Raw genomic sequence first — 24,222 nt, forward strand, 5'->3', positions numbered from 1 at the left:
AAAGTTAGAGGGAGCATACTTAAATTCACACAGGACACCAGATAAGACAGGAGAAATACTCCAGACATAACAGTCCTTGTTCAGTGACTATGTGGTTTTAAGAATGGGTGGCAAGGAAGAAGATAGTCCTAAATATTTCAAAAATGTAAAGCATTGTATTTGGAACAAATCACTCACTAAACCCTAAAACTCAACTAAATCTTGTAATGAACAATGTCGAAATTGAGCAAGTTGAGGTGACTAAACTACTTGGAGTAACCCTGGATTGTAAACTGTCACGGTCAAAACATATTGATACAATAGTAGCTAAGATAGCGAGAAGTCTGTTCATAATAAAGCCCTGCTCTACCTCCATAACAACACTATCAATATTGCAGGTCCTACATGGATTTTGTTTTGTAGATATGTGGTAGTAGAGTAGGGGCCTTTGGGAACATACTTAATGTGTTGTGAAATCGGTTGTGAATGTATTGTTTGTTTAAAAAAGTGTTTAACTGCCTTAATTTTGCTGGACCCCAGGAAGAGTGAAGTGCATTCGGAAAGTATTCAGACCCCTTTACTTTTTCCAAATTGTCTTACTTTGCAGCCTTACTCTAAAATTGATTCAGTTCATTTTTTCCCCTCTGCAATCTACACACAATACCCCATAATGACAAGGCAAAAACAGGGCTTTAGACATTTTAGATCATTTATAAAAAATAAAACATTGAAATACCTTATTTACATAAGTATTCAACATGTTTGCTGTGAGACTCAAAATTGAGCTCAGATGCATCCTGTTTCCATTGATCATTGATCACTATTCACTTTCAGCACCATCCTAATAGCTCGTAAAATGTGTTGTTTTTGGTGTAACAGTAACATAGGCCTACTATGCTATAGCCTATGCTATTTGATCTGGCAAGAAAGGGCATCATAATACAGCCCCAAGTCAATATCAAACTGTTTGTGGCTGTTCTTGTTATTTCGGATTTGGCCCCCTCAGCGTGAGCGTGTAACGGTCATTGTTGCATGAAGAAGTGGACCAAATCGCAGTGTGGTAAGTGTCTATGATTTATTAATAGAACTGACCACTGAATAACAAAAACAAGAGAGAGAAAGACAGAAACCGAAACAGTTCTGTCTGGATCAGACACAAAAACAGAAAACAACTACCCACAAAACACAGGAGGGAAAAGGTTACCTAAGTATGGTTCTCAAACAGAGACAACGATAGACAGCTGCCTCTGATTGAGAACCACCCTCGGCCAAACACACAGAAATAGAAAACATAGAACACAAAACATAGAATGTCCACCCCAACTCACGCCCTGACCAAACCAAAATAGAGAGACATAAAAAGGATCTCTAAGGTCAGGGCGTGACAGAGCGCAGAGCTTGTTGGACCAGGAAAGAGCTTGGTACCCAGCGTGTTCACATCGCCGTTCTTTTGTAACTTAATGCTGTAACTTAATAACTAACTTAGTTCAGCAGCACACTCAGAGTTGGTTACTTCTAAGCTGCTATACACATTTATTTGGTTTGTTATTCTAGCGTTTTTCATGGAATTTTGTGGTAATTAAATAGCTAATAATTTATTTAGAATTTCTCAGGATAAATCTCTCAAATAATTTTACCAGCATATTTTTTAAAAATGCAGCCCCGTGGGAATCGAACACACAACCAACTGAGCCACACCAGACCACTTTGGCATCAGAGGATGAATTGGAGATGGTCAGAGCATGTTTACACAATAATCAATAATTCAAAGACGTTGGAAAAAAGATACGAAGATACTCATGTTGGTGATTATATTTAATCACTTTGTACAGTACTAACTTTGTACAGTACTAATGCAATTGGTTGTGCAATTTAATTTGTGTGTTTCTTGTTTGAAGTGCAATAGTGTAATAATCAGGTTCTCTTCTTTACAAGTGTGTTATTCTATTTGTGTATTTCTGTGATATTGGATTTGTACAATTTAGTTTTATTTGTGTGTTTTTGTTAGCAATAATGTAATAATTCAAATCTTTTTTATTTTTTATATAATACAATTTGTTTCTGCTTGTCTTTGTTACTTCTTTTTGATATTTATGAGTCTTATTCTTGTATATATTTTTATATAGTTCTAAATGTTATGATTATTTGTTTTTGTTGTTCCCAATGTCTGAATTAAAATTACAGTGCAGTGTGGTGTTTTTTTTATGTTGGCGGCGGGGGGCGGGTTCCCCCAGGGAGCCATACAAGCTAGAACCGCCACTGCAACGAAGCAATACTGCGTAGCTTTTTAGGAGTTTTTATTGGTTTTAGTCACACTGAATGAGAATTACCCTCCGCTAAACGTAAAAATGAACACACTTTTTTTTTTATAACCAACAACTCATCACACGATCTAACTGTGGTTATGCAGCTATATCTTGTTTCCACCTTATTAGAAAACCAAATGAACATATTAACCACATTTTCCCATCACTATTGAGTCTAGGCTCAACATCTGCGTCTTAACATGCAGATGGAAGCAAACTGACTGAAAACAGAGAAAAGGGGATCTTATGATCTTATTGTTTCTGCTTCTGAAGAGATTCAATAAAATAAAATGTTCACAAATACGAATAGATAATCTTATAGTAAAGAAATACAATGTTTTGGGGGATTTAAGTAACCTTTATTTTTTTCTGTTATGGTGACAATTTCCTCATACAAAACAGCCCAATACTGTACAATACAGTATGTAGAATACTTTGCAGAGTAATGTTTGTTGTAACATTTCTTTCATGAAGGCAGCAACTATTAAACCCTTCCCCATCTGAAAGGACATGATTAATGTGTTACGCAGGAAAATGTTACTCTTCATACAAACCTATCAATGTAAACAACAACATAGTATTAATTTTAAAAAAACACACCAAAAACACACCAAATAATAAATTCACTCGGATCAATTTTTCTGCTTAATAAGATAGATATATATATATAAAATATATATTTTCTATTTCTCATGTAATGAACAAAATAATTGAATTATGATATGAAATGAACACATTTATTGGGGGGGGGGGGGGGAATGCACTTCATTACACACAATAAGTTACGAAATATTATATTGGCTAATGAGACATAGGATATTTGAAAATCATGAGCCTACATATTTAATAATGTATTGGTAAATATAATATTTAGGTAATATTTAGGTAAAATATTTTTGTGTAAATCAATTTCAGATTTTGTACAAAATAATTTAAGTTATATGACAGATACTCAAGGGAAACCTTCATAAAACAGTCTACATTTGAATAGTCAGGATCTATCTTCAAGTTTTGCTTTAAGTATTTTTCAGACAACCTTAACTTAACCTTTATTCAAGGTTCTGCAGTGGGTAGCCCCCACAGTTATAAAAAAATGCAATATTAGGCTTAATTTTTATTTTAAGCAATGAAACACAATTTACATGAAATGTTCTGCAATTAATGTCATAATTGTCAATTTAAGTTATCTGAAGACATGGAAATCTATGGCTCACAATGTTTTAGCATCTGAAAAATAAAGTTTAAAAAATTAAGGCAATAGGCCAACAATTGAGATGTTAGACCTCAATAGGATGTAAAATCCATGTTATTCCCAGCCTACTACATCTTTATCCATACTGGGGGGTATCCTTTCTACAGGTGTTGTGTCCACTTCCCCATGTTCCTATGGTGCAGCAGGAGAGAGAGCCCACAGCAGTACACCATGCTCTTCACTATCATCACTGTATAAACCAGAGAGGCCAGGTTCAGACTGCACATGAAGGGGAAGGAATCTGGGGAAAAGAAAAGAGTATATTGGCTTAGATTTTAACCAGTGAATTTATTTGAATAAGTCTTGTTTTCAGTTAGTTTTTGTTTGCCGTCATCTTCTTCAAATCAGGCTTTATTTATACAGCACATTTCAGACATGGAAAAACAAATATTTACTACACAACAGACACAAGAGGATAAAAAACAAAGGAATAACAATAAAACTGAACGAATAAAAAAGCACACAAGAAGCTAAAAAGGTGTGTTTAAAAATCTCTTTTAAATATGCCCACAGTTTCAGCTCCCCCCAAGGTTCTCTCGCAGGCTATTCCAACTGCTGGGGGCATAGTAACTAAAGGCTGCCTCTGCATGCCTCCTTGTCCTAGGCTTTGGAATAGTTAAATGGCCACTGCCTACAAAGGGACCTACTGGGTACATAACTTAAAAGCATGGCTGATGTATTGGGGTGCACAATCGAGGTTTGATTTCAAAACCAATAGAATACTCTTAAAATTAATTCTAAAACTCACAGTCAGCCAGTGCAGAGACCTTAAAACTGGTGTAATGTATGCTCTCCGTCTGGTCTTGGTCAGTACCCTTGCTGCAGCATTCTGTGTGTTTTGCAGTTGACCAATGGCTTTCTTGGGTAGACCAGACAGGAGAGCATTACAGTAGTCAATAAATAATTAATAAAAAAAGTCTCCCTGTATCAGCAGGAGAGAAAAAACGTCCGCACCTTGGCAATGTTCCTCGCGTGGTAAAAAGCTAATTTGGTCACATTCCTAACATCGTTAGCCCAAACCGGCTGCGAGCGTGCGCTATGGTGCGCCATCGTGCGCACATTGATTTTGTCCTCCCACACCAAACGCGATCACGACACACAGGTTAAAATATCAAAACAAACTCTGAACCAATTATATTAATTTGGGGACATTTATGGCAATTTAGCTAGCTAGCTTGCATTTGCTAGCTAATTTGTCCTATTTAGCTAGCTTGCTGTTGCTAACAAATTTGTCCTGGGATATAAACGTTGAGTTGTTATTTTACCTGAAATGCACAAGGTCCTCTACTCTGACAATTAATCCACACATAAAACGGTCAACTGAAACATTTCTAGTCATCTCTCCACCTTCCAGCCTTTTTCTTCTTTGGACTTTATATGGTGATAGGCATCTCATAGTTACCACGACGACTGATGGAACTCAGTTCATCTTTTAATCACCCACATGGGTATAACCAATGAGGAGATGGCACGTGGGTATCTGCTTCTGTAAACCAATGAGGAGATTGGAGAGGTAGGACTTGCACCACGGTCAGCATCACAAATAGATTGGATTTCTATTTTAGCCCATGGCAACGCAGACGCTCGTTGGCGCGAGTGAGCAGTGTGGGTGCAATAATTCAATAATGTATATTTAAATGTATTTTGTAACACTTGCACACACTTGAGCGGTGTGGTCATTATGTAATGTGATTCTTAATTGATTTCAGAATCTAAAATAAAACCTATGTTTTTTACTTGGTGTTTTATCTTTATTGCGCGTGAATTAAAACGTGTGGCCAGATTCTCTCTCTGTGCTTTGGCTCTAACAATTACCTTGGTATTGTCTTATCTGGAGGAAGTTGTGAGCCATGCAATTATTTAAATCACTAATACAATCTAATAATTTATCTGTGAAGTTAAAATCATCTGGAGACACAGACATGTCAAGTTGTGTATCATCTGTGTAGTAGTGAAAATCAATCCTGGGGTTTCTGATAATCCTGCCAAGGTGTAACATAAGCTGCATAAGCTGAACAGTACTGGACCCAAATTTGAACCTTGTGGAATGCCACATGTGATATGTATTTTCTCTGAGTTATCTTCTTCGGGCTAAGGGACAGTATTTCGGAAGTTTGGATTACAAACGTGCCCGAAGTAAACTGCCTGTTACTCAGGCCCAGAAGCTAGGATATGCATATAATTGGTAGCATTGGATAGACAACACTCTGATGTTTCTAAAAGTGTTCTATTGTCTATGGGTATAACAGAACTGATTTGTCAGGCGAAAACCCGAGGACAATCCATCCAGGATTTGTTTTTTGAGGTCATTGGACTTTCCAATGCTTTTCTATGGGAAAGTCTAATTACTAGGACCCAGATTGCAGTTCCTATGGCTTCCACTAGATCTGAACAGTCTTTAGAAATTGTTTCATGGTTGTATTTTGAAAAATGAAGAAGTAGTCCTATTCTTGTGGCGCGCGTGAATGAATGTGCGCTCCTCGTTCTTTTTCTCCGGTGTTGAACACAGCTTTTTCCGTCTAAAATTTGATTGATTATTTACATATTAGGGTACCTGCGGTTGTATTAGTAACGTTGTTTGAATTGTTTGGACGAGGTTTACAGGTAACTTTTTACATTCCTTTGTAGGCATGTTGGAACAGGTGGATTTCTGAATCAAACACGCCAAATAAAGTGACATTTTTGAGATATAAAGAAGGACTTTATCAAACAAAACGACCATTCATTGTGTTACTGGGACCCTTTGGATTTCAAAAAGACGAAGATCTTCAAAGGTAAGTGATTTCTTTTATCGCTATTTCTGACTTCGTGACGCCTCTGCTTGGTTGGAAAATGTATGCAATGCTTTTGTACGCGGGGCGCTGTCCTCAGATAATCGCATGGTGTGCTTTCGCCGTAAAGCCTTTTTGAAATCTGACAAAGCGTCTGGATTAATGAGAGGTTAAGCTTTTAACTTCACTGGGATAGGGGGCAACATTTTCACTTTAGGATGAATAGCGTGCCCAGAGTGAACTGCCTCCTACTCTGTCCCAGATGCTAATATATGCATATTATTATTAGTATTGGATAGAAAACACTCTGAAGTTTCTAGAACTGTTTGAATGATGTCTGTGAGTATAACAGAACTCATATGGCAGGCGAAAACCTGAGAAAAATCCAACCAGGAAGTGGGAAATCTGAGGTTTGTAGTTTTTCAAAGCTTGGCCTACTGAATACACACTGTCTATGGAGTCAAGTTGCACTTCGTACGGCTTCCACCAGATGTCAACCGTCTTTAGAAACTTGTTTCAGGCTTCTGCTACAAAGGAGGCGCTCATGAGACCTGTTTGAGTCAGGGGTCTGGCAGAGTGTCTCAGGCTCGTGACACGCGCTCCCGACAGAGTTAGCTCTCGTTCCAGTACATTTCTTCAGACATAGAAATTCTCCGGTTGGAACGTTATTGATGTTTTATGCTAAAAACATCCTAAAGATTGATTCCATACATCGTTTGACTTGTTTCTACAACCTGTAAAGGAACTTTTCGAGATTTTGTCTGGACGAAGTGCTCGCGCCTTATGAAGATGGATTACTGGGTGAACACAAGAACAAGTGGCTATTTGGACATAAATGGACTTTCTGGAACTTTCTGGAACAAATCAGTCATTTATTGACGAACTGGGATTCCTGGGAGTGCCTTCTGATGAAGATCATCAACGGTAAGTGAATATTTATGGGGTTATTTCTAACTTCTGTTGACTCCAACATGGCGGATATTTCTCTGGCTGATTTGGGCTCTGAGCGCCGTTCTCAGATTATGCTTTTTCCGTACGTTTAAAAAAAATCTGACACAGCGGTTGCATTAAGGAGAAGTCTATATTTAATTATGTGAATAACACTTGTATCTTATATCAATGTGTATTATGAGTAATTTTGCTAAATCTGCAAAATCACCAGATGTTTTGGAATCAAAACATTACTGCACGTAACGCGTCAATGTAAACTGAGATTGCTGGATATAGATATGCACATTATCGAACAAAACATACATGTATTGTGTTACAGGATGTCCTATGAGTGTCATCTGATGAAGTTGATCAAAGGTTAGTGATTAATTTGATCTATATTTCTGCTTTTTGTGACTCCTATCTTTGGCTGGAAAAATGGCTGTGTTTTTTTGAATTGGCTATGACCTAACAATCATATGTTGTGCTTTCACTGTAAAGCATTTTTGAAATCGATGGGTAGATTAACAAGAAGTTTATCTTTCATTTGCTGAATTGGACTTGTTAATGTGTGAAAGTTACATATTTATAAAAAATATTTTTGAATTTCGAGCGCTGCCTTTTCATCGGAATGTTGTCGATGGGTTCCGCTAGCAAAACGCCTGCTTTAGAAAGGTTAACCGATGTATAACACTTGTATTTTCATGAATGTTTAATCTTATGAATTTTGTCATTTGTATTTCGCGCTCTGCAATTTCACCGGATATCGGCCAGAAGGGACACTAGCGTAAAAAGAGTCAGTCTCTTTGTCAACATGAATATTAAAATCAACCAACACTATGATTTTATAATGGACAATACACAGATAAATCATTAAAGTAAGTGGGGCAGTGCTTTGGTGGAATGTACAGGGTTATGGCCAGCACTGGTGGGTGACATTTAAACAATATAGCATGATGCTCAAAAGACCCAGATGAAATGTCCTTACAGCTGAGAGCATTAGTAAAAATAGAGGCTGTCCCCCCACCCTTTTCCCCGTTTCTGATAAAGATGTAGTCCGGGGGGTTGCTTCAATAAGAGCGGCACTACAGTCTGAAGACAGCCATGTTTCAGTGAGAAACATGCAATCAATTTTGCTCTCAGTAGTGAGGTCATTCAAGAGACACACTTAAACACTTAAAAGTGCCATATTATAGCCCCGAGGTAACCAATGGAATAATAACCAGTCTTGTTTATTTTATTTTCATTTTTTTTATTTTTTTACCATTGACAGACACATGATATTTAGCCATATTGATTGGACTAAATTGTTTTTGGTGTCATTAAGTTTGTTTTCGGTGTATTAAATTAAGCATATATAGCCTGTTTTGATATTTAAATGTTGAAGTTGAAATGGTGCTGAAGTAGCAGAGGCTGTGCTCCTGTTGTCTTTGTGCTGACTTGCGGAAACTCTGTGGTTCTAGTTGTTTTGTAAATTGTTAAAAACATTAACTTGCTTGACCATGCTGCAGGTCATATAACTGTTTGTTACGCAATATTTGATTTGTGTACTTCACCATTGTGTTATCTCCAATGTTGTGATGAAACAAATGTAGGCCTATGTGTAGTTGAATTTATTCCACCACTGTGTGACTGTTGTCTTTTTGTTGTCATGGCCTTATTTATTGTAGGCTATACCATGGTAGCATATGGGTTATAGAGCAAACAACGCAAATATCACAACATATGTTGTAATATGGCTTTGTTATTGTATTGGCTTTCCCAATCACTGCTACTGTAGGCTATACCTATAACCCCGATCTGAATCCATATTTCCGATTGCACTCTGTCAGCTATGCGCCATGTAGAGGTAATTCGTAGGCTACTGTAGGCATTAGGCTACATGGAGTAAGGGAAGGACCTAAAAATTGTCAAAGACTCCAGCCACCCTGGTCATAGACTGTTCTCTCTGCTACCGCAAGGCAAGCAGTACCGGAGAGCCAAGTCTAGGTCCAAGAGGCTTCTAAACAGCTTCTACCCCCAAGCCATAAGACTATTGAACATCTAATCAAATGGCTACCCAGACTATTTGCACTGCCCCCCCCCTTCTCTCTTTTACGCTGGTGCTACTCTCTGTTATTATCTATGCATAAGTCACTTGAATAAGTCTACCTACATGTATATACTACCTGAATTACCTTAACTAACCGATGCATTGACTCTGTACCGGTACCACCTCTATATAGCCTCATTATTGTTATTTTACTGCTGCTCTTTAATTATTTGTTACTTTTATTTCTTACTTTTCTTTAGGTATTTTTCAGAAAAATGCATTGTTGATTAAGGGCTTGTAAGTAAGCATTTCAATGTAAGGTCTTCTACACCTGTTGTATTCGGCGTATGTGACAAATACAATCTGATTTAATTTGATAATTGTATGCCAGAAAATGTGATTTGTTGAAACTAGTGAAACTAACTAGGTAGGCTACACAACATTCCTATGTAATCACCAAGTGTGAGTCCAATTATTATGTGGGCCTATTTGATTTTTTACTTTGGAAAGGTAGTGCTTAATTTGATCGGAACAGCATCTGCACCTCTCCGTTTTGGAATGTTCAATTCAGGGACCTATTTGGCCGGATCCAGGACCTCTCGTGGCATGAAAAATAATTGTAACTTTTTGCAAAGTAAAAGTTCTAATAAAAGCGATCAAAGTTTATTTGAGTAGCCTCTTCCATTTACCCCCTCTCACAAAAATGCGTGGCCATTGGCTGTGTGAGTAGCACGCCTGTATCTCTCACAGATCTAGAATGAGATTAACTTTCTATGATCTCCCTCTATCTGCCTGATAGACATGAGCCTGCAACTCTCATCTCTTCAGTGTTGCACTTCATCATTTATTTATAGAATCATAGCTACGTGAAGGGTTCTGGAGGAGTTGCAGCACCCCTGATAAATTGAAAAACATTTGCCAAAGTTATAGAATAACTGCTGTCTGTTTCAGAAAGAAATGAAATAATTCAGAATAGCTAACTACACCATGAAAATGGTTATAATTTAGCCACAGAGGATCAGTAGCTCCTTTTAAAAAATTGCCTAGCTGTGGATTGTGTCTAGACCATTAACAACGCATAGTTTACAGTCAGGAACGAACGGAAAATCTGTCAGTGAACAGCATCCAGACAAAACAGGCCTTTCGCAATATTTCAAATACAATCGTGGGAAAATGAGTTGGATTCCAAATGGCTCCCGCTGGAAAGAGAAGACTCTAATCTGTTAATGTACATTTTTAAAGTTAATTTCATGCAATTCTACACATTTATCTATTGGCCTTTGATAAAATGTTGCAGTTTTAAAGCAAGTTTTTGCCGTTATAAACCTTTGTTCCATGGGGCAAAGAGAAAATGTAGCAATTTTACACATTTCATGTAGTCCAATTCTACTCATTTTGCCATGTGCCAGAGATAGGCCTACATTTGATCTGTTTTAAAGCAAATTCCCAGAAATTCCACACATTTTACCATGAATCATATCTGAGTGAGAGTAACTAACAGAATCAATGTGGGCCCCCTGGAAGTCAGAGCCACTGAGCAAGTACATGCCCTGTGTACCTGTTCGGTATTCGGACATGATTAGGCTATTAGGCCTACCAGTTTAGATAACTGCCTAGACTAGGCCTACACCTTTCAAACCAAAACGTTTTTCTGCCAACTTTAGCTTCTTGGGCATTATCACTTAACTGTAATCTATCAATCAGCAACTTTTATTGTTGTCAGGGAAACTGTACCGAACATTCCATGCTGGAGCAGAATTCTACTGTCTGATAAGGTACAGACGCTTCTGATGCGGGACTTTTTACAATTTTCTGAAAGGTTATCAGTTGTCGCTATCAACCTGTCTTAAGTAAGAAAAGGGTACAACTCTCAACAGTAAATTTGGACGCTGACTAAGGGGCCCTAAGCGAACGGTATTTCACATATGCCTGGAGCCGGTGTTGTGCCGAAAATCCCTTCGCATTCTTAATTGCTGGGACTTGCTTGCTAGTTATGATTTCTGCTCTTCAATCCATTGTCAGTTTATCCTACATTTCACTGATCTTAGTAGCAGAAAGCATTGCTGTCTGCAGTTTTTGGTTTGGATTTTTGTTTCAAGTGTATGTGGTGGTTCTAGCTTATGTGGCACCCAAGGCGAACCCCCCCGCCCTTCAGCACCCTCCCCCGGGTGCGGGTGTTGCCCATACCTAAATCCGCTACTGATTTGAATTGGTCTATAAAAAAATATCTTTGCCAAAATTCGTCATCTCTCCCATGTCTTATTCGACTAGTATTTTTGAAAGTGTAAGGATAATAATTCAGCCATAGTTAATGTGAAATGTTTATTGTTTGCCAACATTTTACTCCCTCATCTATGTTTAATATAACACATACATTAATTATTAATTTTGGTTGCCTATCCTGATGTGAAGTTTGTTCTATAGAAAGTATTTGACTCAGATGTGTGCCACAGATAGCATTTGACTCTAGCCACCAAATTAATGAAATTAGAAGGGGGGGGGGGGATTCTGGCAGGGGGAGAGCTTCGGCACAACACTGGCCCTGAAAGGTAATATGCCATTGTAAATTCGCTCTGGCTATCTATTCCAATTACAGAGCACTCTCGTCTGAGCGCAGAATAACTGATGAATTTACGAACGCTCAAAGACCTATTAAATATCGTCGGTGTCAGTAAACCTCAGTAAAAAAGAGTAATTAAAGTGTTGCCTGCAGCACAGTTACAGTCATCAACGCTCTGGATAACATGAAAACAGCCTAACCAGCTCAATTAGGGCAAGTAAAATGGTCAGAGTGAGGTGTTCTCTCATTTAAGTCTGGGAGTAACTAGCAAGCTAGCTAACTTTAGCTAGTTAGCTTGGGTGCTTGACTGCGGTTGTGAGGTCAGAACACTCGGATCAACCCTACTCCTCCACCAGAGCCAACTGACAATCTGACAACTCTCTGAATTTAGAACTCCCAGAGGGCAGTCTGAGCGCTCTCTGGCATTCAAGTGAATTTACATTGTTGAATATGTCCTACATGATAGTCTCCTCATATAAATATATTAGGCTACGTGAATAAATATATATGAATAATGATTTATGAAAAGCACATTACATACTAATGTAAAACTATTTAAATAGCTGGCTTTACCCCTTGGTATGTCAACATCTTGAATGCCCCATTCATGCTCCACAGAACAGATGTATTTGTTCCTGTACATCTTCTCTTTATCAATGATGATCATACTGGTCGTCTGTCCTTCCTCCCTCTGCTCCAGCTCTTCCCTCTCTGCTTTGGCCACCTCCATTGTTCTGCTGTATTCATCCTCCATCTTCCATGAGATCTTGACTAAGTCTGGAAACATGTCTCTAGCCAGACATAGCAGGGTGATCTTCCCATTCGGCTCAGGGTTGGACGCTGGGTAGACCGTCACTTTGGGTTTTTGTACATGCTTGTCGTCTGATTTTTCAAGAAAAACAATAACATTTACAGTTTGCTTGAAAGGGCCATTACACAAGATTTTAGAAGTTTAGTTTTATATCCAGCTTTACTGTCTATATTCAAGTAAACAATTAATTACATAAATAAATAAACCACATCTACCAACTCATTATTTTTTTCATAACTATCCTTTATGGAATATCTTATTTAAATATAATGTCAATATTTTTTTAAACATAAGATTCTTAGCTCAGTATACAGTTCAACTTTCTTGCCCTATATCAAATTACTTTACATTTATATCACACATTTACCTGATTGTGTATATCTCTAAAAGTAAGGACATGCAAATTGTGCATTTGGATTCATTGAAAATCTGAATGATCAATTGTACAGGGTACAGGCTAATTGAATAGTTCATATTTGTGGAGCTGTACTGCAGGACGTTTTATCAGTTATTTTGGAAACTGATTAGACATATAGATTCATTATTAATTACTGTTGCTTTCTTTATCTGCTGAAAAATCTGAGGAATGGATCTCTTACCTGTCACATAAAGTCTTGTGCCAGAGCCAAATACAAATCCATACACAGTGAATATTCCCTTGACAAAAAGTAGTCTGCATTGTGTCTTTGCAGGGCCCTGTCCGTAAATTGAAGAGTTTTGCATTTGCTTTTTCCTGCAATCTAGAGCAATAATAATTATAATTATGCTTAAATCCTATGTATAAAAAAATCTAGGTAAAATAAAACGGACTTATCTGAGGGAACACATGCCCCTATGACTCCTATGGTCACGTAGCCTCTGCAAATGTTAGCCAATTAACAGAATTTCATGTTTTTCTCCATAATATATTTTTACATGTATAATTTACAAGGTTATCAACAAAACAATCGTCCCTTAATTCCCTTTACAGCAGTAAAAGTACACACACCACACACACACATACATACACACACACACACACACACACACACACACACACACACACACACACACACACACACACACACACACACACAAACACACAGAATGAGTTGGAACATGATGCCAACAGCACTTAGTTAAACAAATATTTGGTAAGAGTGGTACTCCCAATTTAAAGTTTGGAGCACACCATACAAATTAGGAGTACCAGAAAATATGATAACATTGGTTGAGATATAATCTATAATGGGCCTATATGAATTATAGCTTCTTCTGAAGCGCATGCTGTGCCCTAGAAGCTTAAATGTAACCCTGTAAAGATATTTGTTTATTGTGAAAAGTTTGATAGAAATACCTGTTATTGAAATTACAAAGTTATTTGTGGAAAAATTGGTTTCTACATTGTGTAAATTGACCATTTTCAAACCAGCTTAGGTCTCCAGCTGTGCAATGTCACATGCTACAGCAAATAAAAAAATATATACATGTATATTATTTTAAGTTAAGAATCAAAATATAAGAATGAAAATTAATGAAGTAAATTATAATTTACTCATGGTAGGAAACGAGAATCCTGACCTGCATTTCATTCCAATAAGTTGGCCCTCTGTTACTCCTCCTTGCAGATCTGAGAAACAGCTCCCGATTTCTGCCATGTCTCATTCACCTATCTCTTCAGGTACCAGTAGAAGAAGTTAGCCCTACACTGGCTGACAACTACAAATTAAGGAGACACTCTTTCCCTCATAGTCTTTCCTGTGTAGGTCTCTGATGAAGGTTGACTGACCGAAAGCTCAGTCATTATCAAAAATCAATTTACATACACACAGGGCACATCAGGAGAACGAAGTTTAGACACTGTTTGCTCATTGGCAAGACATCTTGCAAATGTATTTAGAATTCCTTTTAGGGTAGCATTTCACCTTGGATTTGAAGAAGACACCACTCTAACCTCTGATTATGTCACATCCTGTGGTGCAGAAACCTTCTCATGAATTGAAAGCTTCGTTAAAACCACAGAGTGTTTATACAGGCTGTTTGGATCAGTTCTCACTGTGGAGTCCTGTGTCCCAGCAGGCAGAGTACGTGACAGAATGGGACGCTATAACTGACTGGATCTTCAGTTAACTGGAGTCAGACTCCCTCTCAAAACAGAAATCTGCTCTCTGAGGATGAGAAGTATCTGAAGTGACGGAATTGTAATCAAAATCAAAGTATAGAATCCAGGTGAAGGGTTCACCCTCTCTCTTCTGGTACTAATAGACAAGTTTACCCCAACACACACCTGGTCTCTGATATCTGGTCCTGTTGCAGCAACTGTCCTGAAGCAGCCACTGTAAAACATAAATGATCACAAAAAGAATCACAGCCGAGTTACTACATTCAAATATTTGTATACAGGTTGGATGAATGACGTACCCAGAAAAAGAGAGAATATTATTATACCACAGTCCATGTTCAGTGAATATGTGCTTAAGAATTGGGAAAATCAAAAGCTACATGTGCTATATAACATTGAACAATATGAATATAAATAAGAAATTATCACTGAAAAAATAATTGATTTCACTGACCTTTACTGAAGTATGATTTGTATCATATAGTCAATTATGAAATCCAGCTGGGGTGTGTCGTCTCAAACATTTCCTCTGATTATGTCACGTCCGGTGGTGCTAAAACTTAAAAAAAATTAAATTTAAATCACAGCTTGATTAATTGACAGCTCAAGAATTAAGGTAGAAGTTTCTCCCTCCTTCTTCCAGTTCCCGTAGACATACATAGTACACTGATCATTGTCTTGGCAGCTGAAGGAGTCACTGTCAAGACTTCTATGAATGGTGGGTGGAGGAGTCAAGCGCAGAGAGCAGGTAGTTCCGTATGTGGATCTTTTATTCCAATGACAGCTGAAAAACAGACATGCAAAACACAAGGGCGCATGAAACAACCCGTCCAAATAAACAGGACTAAAACTGTCTGGAAAAATAGAGATCACAATAATCAACCACCACCATAAAACAGAGAACAAGCCCGCACAATAACCAGCGGGCCTGTTAGGGCTAGGCAGAATACTGCCCCCTTTGGATGAATTGCGTGCCCATAGTAAACTGAAAAATTATCTGTCCAAAATTGCTAATATATGCATATAATAATTATTATTGGATAGAAAACACTCTAAAGCTTCTAAAACCGTTTGAATTATGTCTGTAAGTATAGCAGAACTCACAGGGCAGGCGATCTCCCAAACTAGTTTTGGAATCATGAAAGTTCGGGCAACTTTGACGTCATCGCCCCCACCCTTCCCAACCAGCTATGGATCTGGAGACACTTTCTATGTCTTCCACTAGATGTCCTCATTCAGTACAGCGTTTAATTGTGCAAATCCTGTGAGTTTTGACCCTTTGGGAGGGAAAAGAGTGAGTGTCGCTTAGTTTGACCAGTTTAGTCGACATATAATATGTAATTTTGAAGTTTTGATGCGCAACTGTTCGGGACCAGAAGTCATTTTGGATGCATTTCAGCTGGAACTCGTAGCAAATGCTACTGTAAGGACACACCAACTGAAACCAAACTATATACAGTGCCTTGCGAAAGTATTCGGCCCCCTTGAACTTTGCGAACTTTTGCCACATTTCAGGCTTCAAACATAAAGATATAAAACTGTATTTTTTTTGTGAAGAATCAACAACAAGTGGGACACAATCATGAAGTGGAACGATATTTATTGGATATTTCAAACTTTTTTAACAAATCAAAAACTGAAAAATTGGGCGTGCTAAATTATTCAGCCCCTTTACTTTCAGTGCAGCAAACTCTCTCCAGAAGTTCAGTGAGGATCTCTGAATGGTTCAATGTTGACCTAAATGACTAATGATGATAAATACAATCCACCTGTGTGTAATCAAGTCTCCGTATAAATGCACCTGCACTGCGATAGTCTCAGAGGTCCGTTAAAAGCGCAGAGAGCATCATGAAGAACAAGGAACACACCAGGCAGGTCCGAGATACTGTTGTGAAGAAGTTTAAAGCCGGATTTGGATACAAAAATATTTCCCAAGCTTTAAACATCCCAAGGAGCACTGTGCAAGCGATAATATTGAAATGGAAGGAGTATCAGACCACTGCAAATCTACCAAGACCTGGCTGTCCCTCTAAACTTTCAGCTCATACAAGGAGAAGAGTGGCCTTTATGGAAGAGTGGCAAGAAGAAAGCCATTTCTTAAAGATTTCCATAAAAAAGTGTTGTTTAAAGTTTGCCACAAGCCACCTGGGAGACACACCAAACATGTGGAAGAAGGTGCTCTGGTCAGATGAAACCAAAATTGAACTTTTTGGCAACAATGCAAAACGTTATGTTTGGCATAAAAGCAACACAGCTCATCACCCTGAACACACCATCCCCACTGTCAAACATGGTGGTGGCAGCATCATGGTTTGGGCCTGCTTTTCTTCAGCAGGGACAGGGAAGATGGATGGAGCCAAATACAGGACCATTCTGGAAGAAAACCTGATGGAGTCTGCAAAAGACCTGAGACTGGGACGGAGATTTGTCTTCCAACAAGACAATGATCCAAAACATAAAGCAAAATATACAATGGAATGGTTCAAAAATAAACATATCCAGGTGTTAGAATGGCCAAGTCAAAGTCCAGAGCTGAATCCAATCGAGAGTCTGTGGAAAGAACTGAAAACTGCTGTTCACAAATGCTCTCCATCCAACCTCACTGAGCTCGAGCTGTTTTGCAAAGAGGAATGGGAAAGAATTTCAGTCTCTCGATGTGCAAAACTGATAGAGACATACGGTGGCATAAGGTGGCGCTACAAAGTATTAACTTAAGGGGGCTGAATAATTTTGCACGCCCAATTTTTCAATTTTTGATTTGTTAAAAAAGTTTTAAATATCCAATAAATGTCGTTCCACTTCATGATTGTGTCCCACTTGTTGTTGATTCTTCACAAAAAAATACAGTTTTATATCTTTATGTTTGAAGCCTGAAATGTGGCAAAAGGTCACAAAGTTCAAGGGGGCCGAATACTTTCGCAAGGCACTGTACCTAGACTTACAAAACCCCTAGATATACAAAAACCCTAGACAAGGCTAAACTAGCATACCCACCCTCGTCACACCCTGACCTAACCAAAATAATAAAGAAAACGGTGATAACTAAGGTCAGGGCGTGACATATTTCTGTGGAACAGTATATGTCTAAGCTGTTGAATCTTGTTATGTTCATACAAATATTTACACATGCTGAAAATAAACACAGTTGACAGTGAGAGGACGTTTCTTTTTTTGCTGAGTTCATATACAGTATATATATATTTAAGGGTAGATCAGCTTTAATAGTGCAGATAGATTGTGGCTTCCATCAATGTAATTGTCTGCCTAATTTCCAATCCACCATATACATTTTTATTATTTTATTACCATATACATCTTTATTATTTTCCCCTAACCTTACCATCCCTCCCCTATTTGGAGTAATCTAATGGACAACAACACTTATCTTCTACTTCTAGCTCATACATACTGTCAAGCCCTGACCTTAGAGATCCTTTTATTTCTCTGTTTGGTTAGGTCAGGGTGTGATTAGCGTGGGCATTCTAGTTCTAGTTTTTTTCGTTTCTATGTTGGCCTGGTATGGTTCCCAATCAGAGGCAGCTGTCTATAGTTGTCTCTGATTGGGAATCATATTTAGGCAGCCTGTTCCCACCTGTTGTTTGTGGGATCTTGTGTTTATGCATTGTTGCGTGTGAGCACTGCATTGATTCACGGTCGTGCCTTTCTTCTGTATTGTTTTGGTGAGTTTCTTAAATTAAAATTAAACATGTGGAACTCTACGCACGCTGCGCCTTGGTCCATTCATTCTAACTTACGTGACACATACTATAAACATTTTACATACGTTATATTTTCTTTGTTTTTAGTCCCATCCTTCAGTTCCACTCAACCATTCCCATCTATCTTTGAACACCATACAATTTTGATTTCTATTTGCCTTTTTTTCCCCAACTGTAATGTGATGCTTCACCAAAGTTCTGAACCTTTCTATTCTCATAGATTCTCCATATTGTAAATGTAAAAAAATGTTTACAACGAGAATTATTATATTATTTAACAATTTACTATGACTTTTTAAATCACCCAGCAGTGCTATTTGCAGAGGGGGACATAACTTGGCAGGGGTCTGGGGTCCTCACATTTTTGCAGGCATCTCAAGCACATTTTCTGCATTTCTACACAATCTAATATGACCCATGGCCCTTCTAGCCGTCCATTTAGAACAATAAAAAGTAAACAAAAATGCCCACAGTCATCAAGCTAGGTAAGAGATTATTAAATATGTTCAACTTAATTGGGATCGGGGGCAGAATTTTCACATCTGGATGAAAAGCGTGTCCAAAGTAAACTGCCTGCTACTCAGGCCCAGAACCTAAGATATGCATATTATTAGGGAATTTGGATATAAAACACTCGGAAGTTTCTAAAACTGTTTGAATGATGTCTGTGAGTGTAACAGAACTTATTTGGCAGGCGAAACCCCGAGGACAAACCATTTAGAATTGTTTTATTTTTTGAGGTCACTCTCTTTTTCCTTAGGAATTGGCTGATGTATTTTGTGGATTTGGTGCATTATATGTTCATCTTATAATAATACAGGTTTAATAAGTGTGAAGAAGAAAGGGAATACCCAGCAGAAGTTTGTATTAAAAATATAGAGTAATATTGTTAGGATGGAATGAAATTAAAACAATGCCTTCTAATAATCTGAATGGAAATATGTTATTAGTGGCTTTTGGATAGACTAATAACGCCATGTTTAAGTCCGTGGGTGAAAGCGAGTCTTGCTCGCTGGGCTATAACAGGCTGTAAGGGACACAGTGGGACATTTGAAGCGTAGGTCTGAATAGTTGAATCAGAAACAATCTTTGACAGTTTCTGATTACTGTTGCTCGGTTTTGTAGTTTAATTAAGTAAGACCAGTGAATTTGAGCAGGAAGGTAATGTAATTTAAAACGAAAACAAAGTCTGTTTCCATTATGTGGAACAGTGGCAAGTATATAAAGTGAATGTTTTAACACTGAATATTGAGCTGATAAATATTGAGCTGATGGCACCAACTTTTTGAAGGTCCTAGATTTGTAAAAAAATATGTTATATTTTGACTAAATCAATCCAATAGGTTAAAAGGATATGATTGCCAGAAAGGGGCTCTGGGATTGTTTACTTTGGAAGGTGTCTATTCCTCGTAATGTGACTATATTATCTGTTTTGAGTAGGATTCTTTCTTCCAGAACTGATGGAAGTCCACTACCACATGTATGTTAAGGGAACTCCCACATTAAATAAGGCCTGGGAATGTTGTTTGTTTTTACCCTACTGTCATGCCCTGAACATAGTTTGCTTTGTATGTTTCTATGTTTTGTTTGGTCAGGGTGTGATCTGAGTGCTCATTCTATGTTGGATGTCTAGTTTGTCTGTTTCTGTGTTTGGTCTGATATGGTTCTCAATCAGAGGCAGGTGTTAGTCGTTGTCTCTGATTGGGAACCATATTTAGGTAGCCTGTTTTGTCATTGTGGGTTGTGGGTGATTGTCTATGTGTAGTTGCCTGTGTCTGCACATGGTTTCATAGCGTCTTGGTTGTTTTGTTTAAGTGTTCTTCTTGTTTTTTGTCATTCAATAAAATAATGGATACACACCACACTGCACTTTGGTCTACTCCTTACGACGATCGTGACACCTACATCAAGAATGTTAGTTAGTGTTTCAATACCATTTCTGATTTATTGTGTGGGGTTATTTTATTCGGTTTCAGTGGGTTTTTCACCAGTTATAGCCAAAGTACCTTGAAAGGGGTACACAAATAGAATTTATGAGCTTTAATTGAACGTGTGTATTCTTTTGGTAAGGAATGTACTGAAGCAACTGTAACCTGGAATATGAAATGTATGACATGTTTGACTGTTTTTAAATAATTAATTTAATACAGAAAGAAACACTTTCTAGTGTGGTTTGATTGCCCTTACTGGAAAGCCAAGAGATGGTTGGTTGATGATTTAACTTGTTATGGCTGCAATCCCGTTAACGGGATAAGTGTCATCAACAACCGCTGAATAGCATAGCACTACATTCAATGAATATTACAACAAATATTTATATTCATGAAATCACAAGTGCAATATAGGAAAACACAGCTTAGCCTTTTGTTAATCCACCTGTCATGTCAGATTTTGAAATTATGCTTGACAGCGAAAGCAATCCAAACATTTGTGTAAGTTTATTGAACTTTATTGAACGCACGACAAAACATTATGTAAACTTAGCATTCAACCTTGTGCTATCTTATGTTTATACAGACAATGAATTACCTTTTACACACTATCTGCTGACTGCCACGTATACAAAAAGGGGTTGTATGTATTATATGAAAGCATTGAACCGGCATTGTTCATTGAGCTTTTCAACTATACGCTGTTGAGTGGATAGTTGATTCTCCATTTTTGCAAATATTATAATAAAGTGTTGTTTGAAAGAACCTGCAGTCTCTCTCTTCCCTTTGATTAGATATTCCACAACAGAAACCCAAATCACCCACAACAATTATGACTCCCCCAAAACTTTTTCAGATTAACATAAACTCAACCCCTGTCTGTATGCTTCGCCCCCAGGGTACTCCTGGCACATCCATTCATACTATCTGGGAGCCCAGAGGTCTTCTCCTTTTGGCAATCTGTGGCTTCATCATTATCAGGCAACTTGTTTTCATCCATCCAATGTCTTCCCAATGTTCTACGTATTTAAAATGTTTTATTTTTGTATTTTTTTTACCCCACTTTTTCTCCCCAATATCAATCTTGTATGCCCACAAAGAGGAGTCACTACGTGATTTAAAGCCCCCCTAGCCAATTCCTGCCCTAATCCAGATGACGCTGGGCCAGTTGTGCGCCGTCCTCCGAGCCATGGCCAGTTGTGGCACAGCCCAGGAATGAACCCTGGTCTGTAGTAACACCTTTAGCACTGCGATAAAGTACCTTAGACTGCTGCGCCACAGGGAAGGCTCATGTGCTACTTCTTAATGATGACTCTTCGATGAACCTAACAGAGGCAGGCAACGATTTGGCTTGCTGTCCTAACAGCAGCCAAGAGAATACTGTAGCTCAATTTGAACTGGCAAGCTCTCGACCGCTTGGTGCATAATCTGAGAATATTAACACTTGACACTATAAAATCATCACTTTAATATAAGTACCTAAGTAAGAAGATCCTGTGGGTGGGAAAGGTTGTGGGATAAATGTGTATTTGTGTAAAGTCCATTGGTGTTTATTTAATTTATTTGTCAACTAAGAAATTACAACTCTGTTATGGATTTGCGGTAGGTTCTGCCTATCATCTGTGTAATGTACCTGAAACACAATTAATATTGCTGATCCATGAGTATTGTCAGCCAGGACCAACCTATCACTGGGCGTTTCAACTCTGCCGTGCCTAAGAACACCCCTTAGCCATCCTATATTCACGATATACCCAGATAGCACACAAACCTCTGCCCAATCTCTGCACATGATTTATACAGGACACATCAGGAAGAAACAGTTTAGACACGGTTTGCTCATTGGCGAGACATCTCGCCTATGTATTTAGAATTCCTTTTAGAATCGGATTTAACTTTGAATTTGTGAAAGACACTCTATCTACTCTAACCTCTTATGTCACTTCAGTTCTCCCTCTGGGGTCCCAAGGCCCAGCAGGAACAGTAATAGGTGGCAGAACGGGGCACTTTAACTGACTGGATTTTCAGCTTATTGAGTCAGACTCCCTCCCAACAGTGAAATCTGCTCTCTAAGGATGAGTGCTATCTGAGGTGATGGAATTGTCATCAAAAACAATGTATAAAATCCAAGTGAAGGATTCACACTCTGTCTTCTGGTACCAGTGGACTACGTTACCCAAACACTGACCAGAAACTTCGCAGCCGAAGGAGACACTGTCTTTCTCTCCTAGTCTCCGATATCAGGTCCTGTTGTAGCTGTTGTCCTGAAGCAGCCACTGCGAAACAGAAGTGGATCACTAAAAGCTCACAGTAGAGTTACTACATTCAAATATTAGATACCAGTTGGATGCAGGTTGGATGAACCACTTACCCAGAAAAAGAGAATATTATTATACCACAGTCCAGGTTCAGTGAATATGTGCTTAAGAAATGAAAAGCTACGTGTTCGACATAACATTGAGCATATCAGTGTGAATAAGAAATGATCACATAAAGTCAAATTTATTATACAGATCTTTAATGAAGTATGGTTTTCATCATATAGTCCATTATGAAGATGAGAGCACCAGCTGGGAGAGACATCTAAAAATGTTCCTCTGATGTTTTTTAATTTTTATAAATTCACAGCTGGACTAAAACCACAGAATTTTTGTACAGGGTGAATGGATCTGTTGTCACTGTGGGTTCCAGCAGGCACAGTAGTAGGTGGCAGAATGGGAGACTTTAACAGACTGGATTTTTAGTTCACAGTTGTTATTCATACTTGTTGCTGAGAAGTCATCTTTTTGAGGATGGTTGTAACTTGCATCGACAGCACAGTTATCCTTTTCAATGTCGAGAATCAAGGTAAAAGGTTCTCCCTCCTTCTTCTGGTACCAGAAGACATACGTTCCACACTGATCATTGTTTTTGCAGCTGAAGGAGACAACCTCTCCCTTTTTCTTAGTCCATGATATCTCCTGGTCCAATTTCTGCCCCGCCACTGCCACTGCAAAGACAAAATCACAACATCAACACACTGAGACAAAAATACATTAGCAGAACTTAAAAGCAAATACGTGTCCACAATATTTGCATCAATCATAGACTTAAATTCAGACAGGAACTATTTCCATCTAGTAATTTCCATTTGCTCCTTGACCAGGTTGAATTGTAGGAAAAAAACTACTGTAAGTGATGGACAGACACTTACTTAAATAAAGTAAGTAAACAATGACAACAGATACTAGAGACATTTCTATGATGATTCTGATGTGTCCTCTATTGAACCTGAAGATAATTGTATTCAGTTGGAGCAGAGATAAAGATATGAGTGAAACACCATCACTTGGGCCTTGTGGTTTCAAACGGCTCCTCCAATCTGATGTCACTTGCTGCGGTCGTTGACAAGAGCTACAGTATGTTCCAATTATATTATCTACTTATCTCTCCTTCCTCCTAAAGTGTGCAGTTGTTCACTTCCCTTCACTGATTTGAAAGAAATATGGTGGAAATGGCACTAGCCCATGCCACCACCTATATAATGCTTGTGGGAAGTAGTGAACACTTCAGGAGAAATTAGATACTATTGGGACACACCCATTCACTGTCGGAATAAAAAAAATTAAAAAATATTCCAAGATTTATCAATATTACTCAGCTAAGAGATTAATTATTGATGTACCCATATTCAAGGTCCTCCTAACAAAAAAACAGTTGATGTAGACCTCGATGTACCAATCCCAGATTACTCCTTTAATACTGACATTTCTCCCCTGTGTCTTACTCCACAAGATGGTGCTAAGACATATGCCTTTGAATCATGTTTGAGAAATCAAGTTGAATTAAGA

At 38.2% G+C, this 24,222-nt stretch overlaps 1 protein-coding gene across 1 annotated transcript; it reads right to left on the reverse strand.

Annotated features, from left to right (window-relative positions):
- Positions 1–3,021: 3,021 nt before the first annotated feature.
- On the reverse strand, positions 3,022–23,842 carry LOC109894860 (uncharacterized). Its single transcript, XM_031829440.1, has 7 exons — positions 23,586–23,842; positions 23,072–23,381; positions 15,197–15,224; positions 14,908–14,956; positions 13,241–13,381; positions 12,404–12,712; positions 3,022–3,778 (listed from the first exon to the last, which is right to left on the reverse strand). The coding sequence occupies exons 1-7, from the start codon at positions 23,626–23,628 to the stop codon at positions 3,639–3,641; spliced, it is 1,020 nt and encodes a 339-aa protein (XP_031685300.1). The 5' UTR covers positions 23,629–23,842; the 3' UTR covers positions 3,022–3,638.
- Between the last annotated feature and the right edge of the window lie 380 nt (positions 23,843–24,222).

The sequence above is a fragment of the Oncorhynchus kisutch genome, linkage group LG8 (genome assembly GCF_002021735.2).
Source record: "Oncorhynchus kisutch isolate 150728-3 linkage group LG8, Okis_V2, whole genome shotgun sequence".
Taxonomy (NCBI): Eukaryota; Metazoa; Chordata; class Actinopteri; order Salmoniformes; family Salmonidae; genus Oncorhynchus; species Oncorhynchus kisutch.

Excerpts from the sequence above, each read along its gene's own strand:
- LOC109894860 (XM_031829440.1), bottom strand. The coding sequence starts at position 23,628 with ATGTCTCTAGTATCTGTTGTCATTGTTTACTTACTTTATTTAA. Across the intron at positions 15,225-23,071 it reads TGTGCCTGCTGGAACCCACA|ATATGATACAAATCATACTT; the intron begins GTGACAACAGAT and ends TCATAATTGACT. Across the intron at positions 14,957-15,196 it reads CAAATCATACTTCAGTAAAG|TGGCTGCTTCAGGACAGTTG; the intron begins GTCAGTGAAATC and ends TATGTTTTACAG.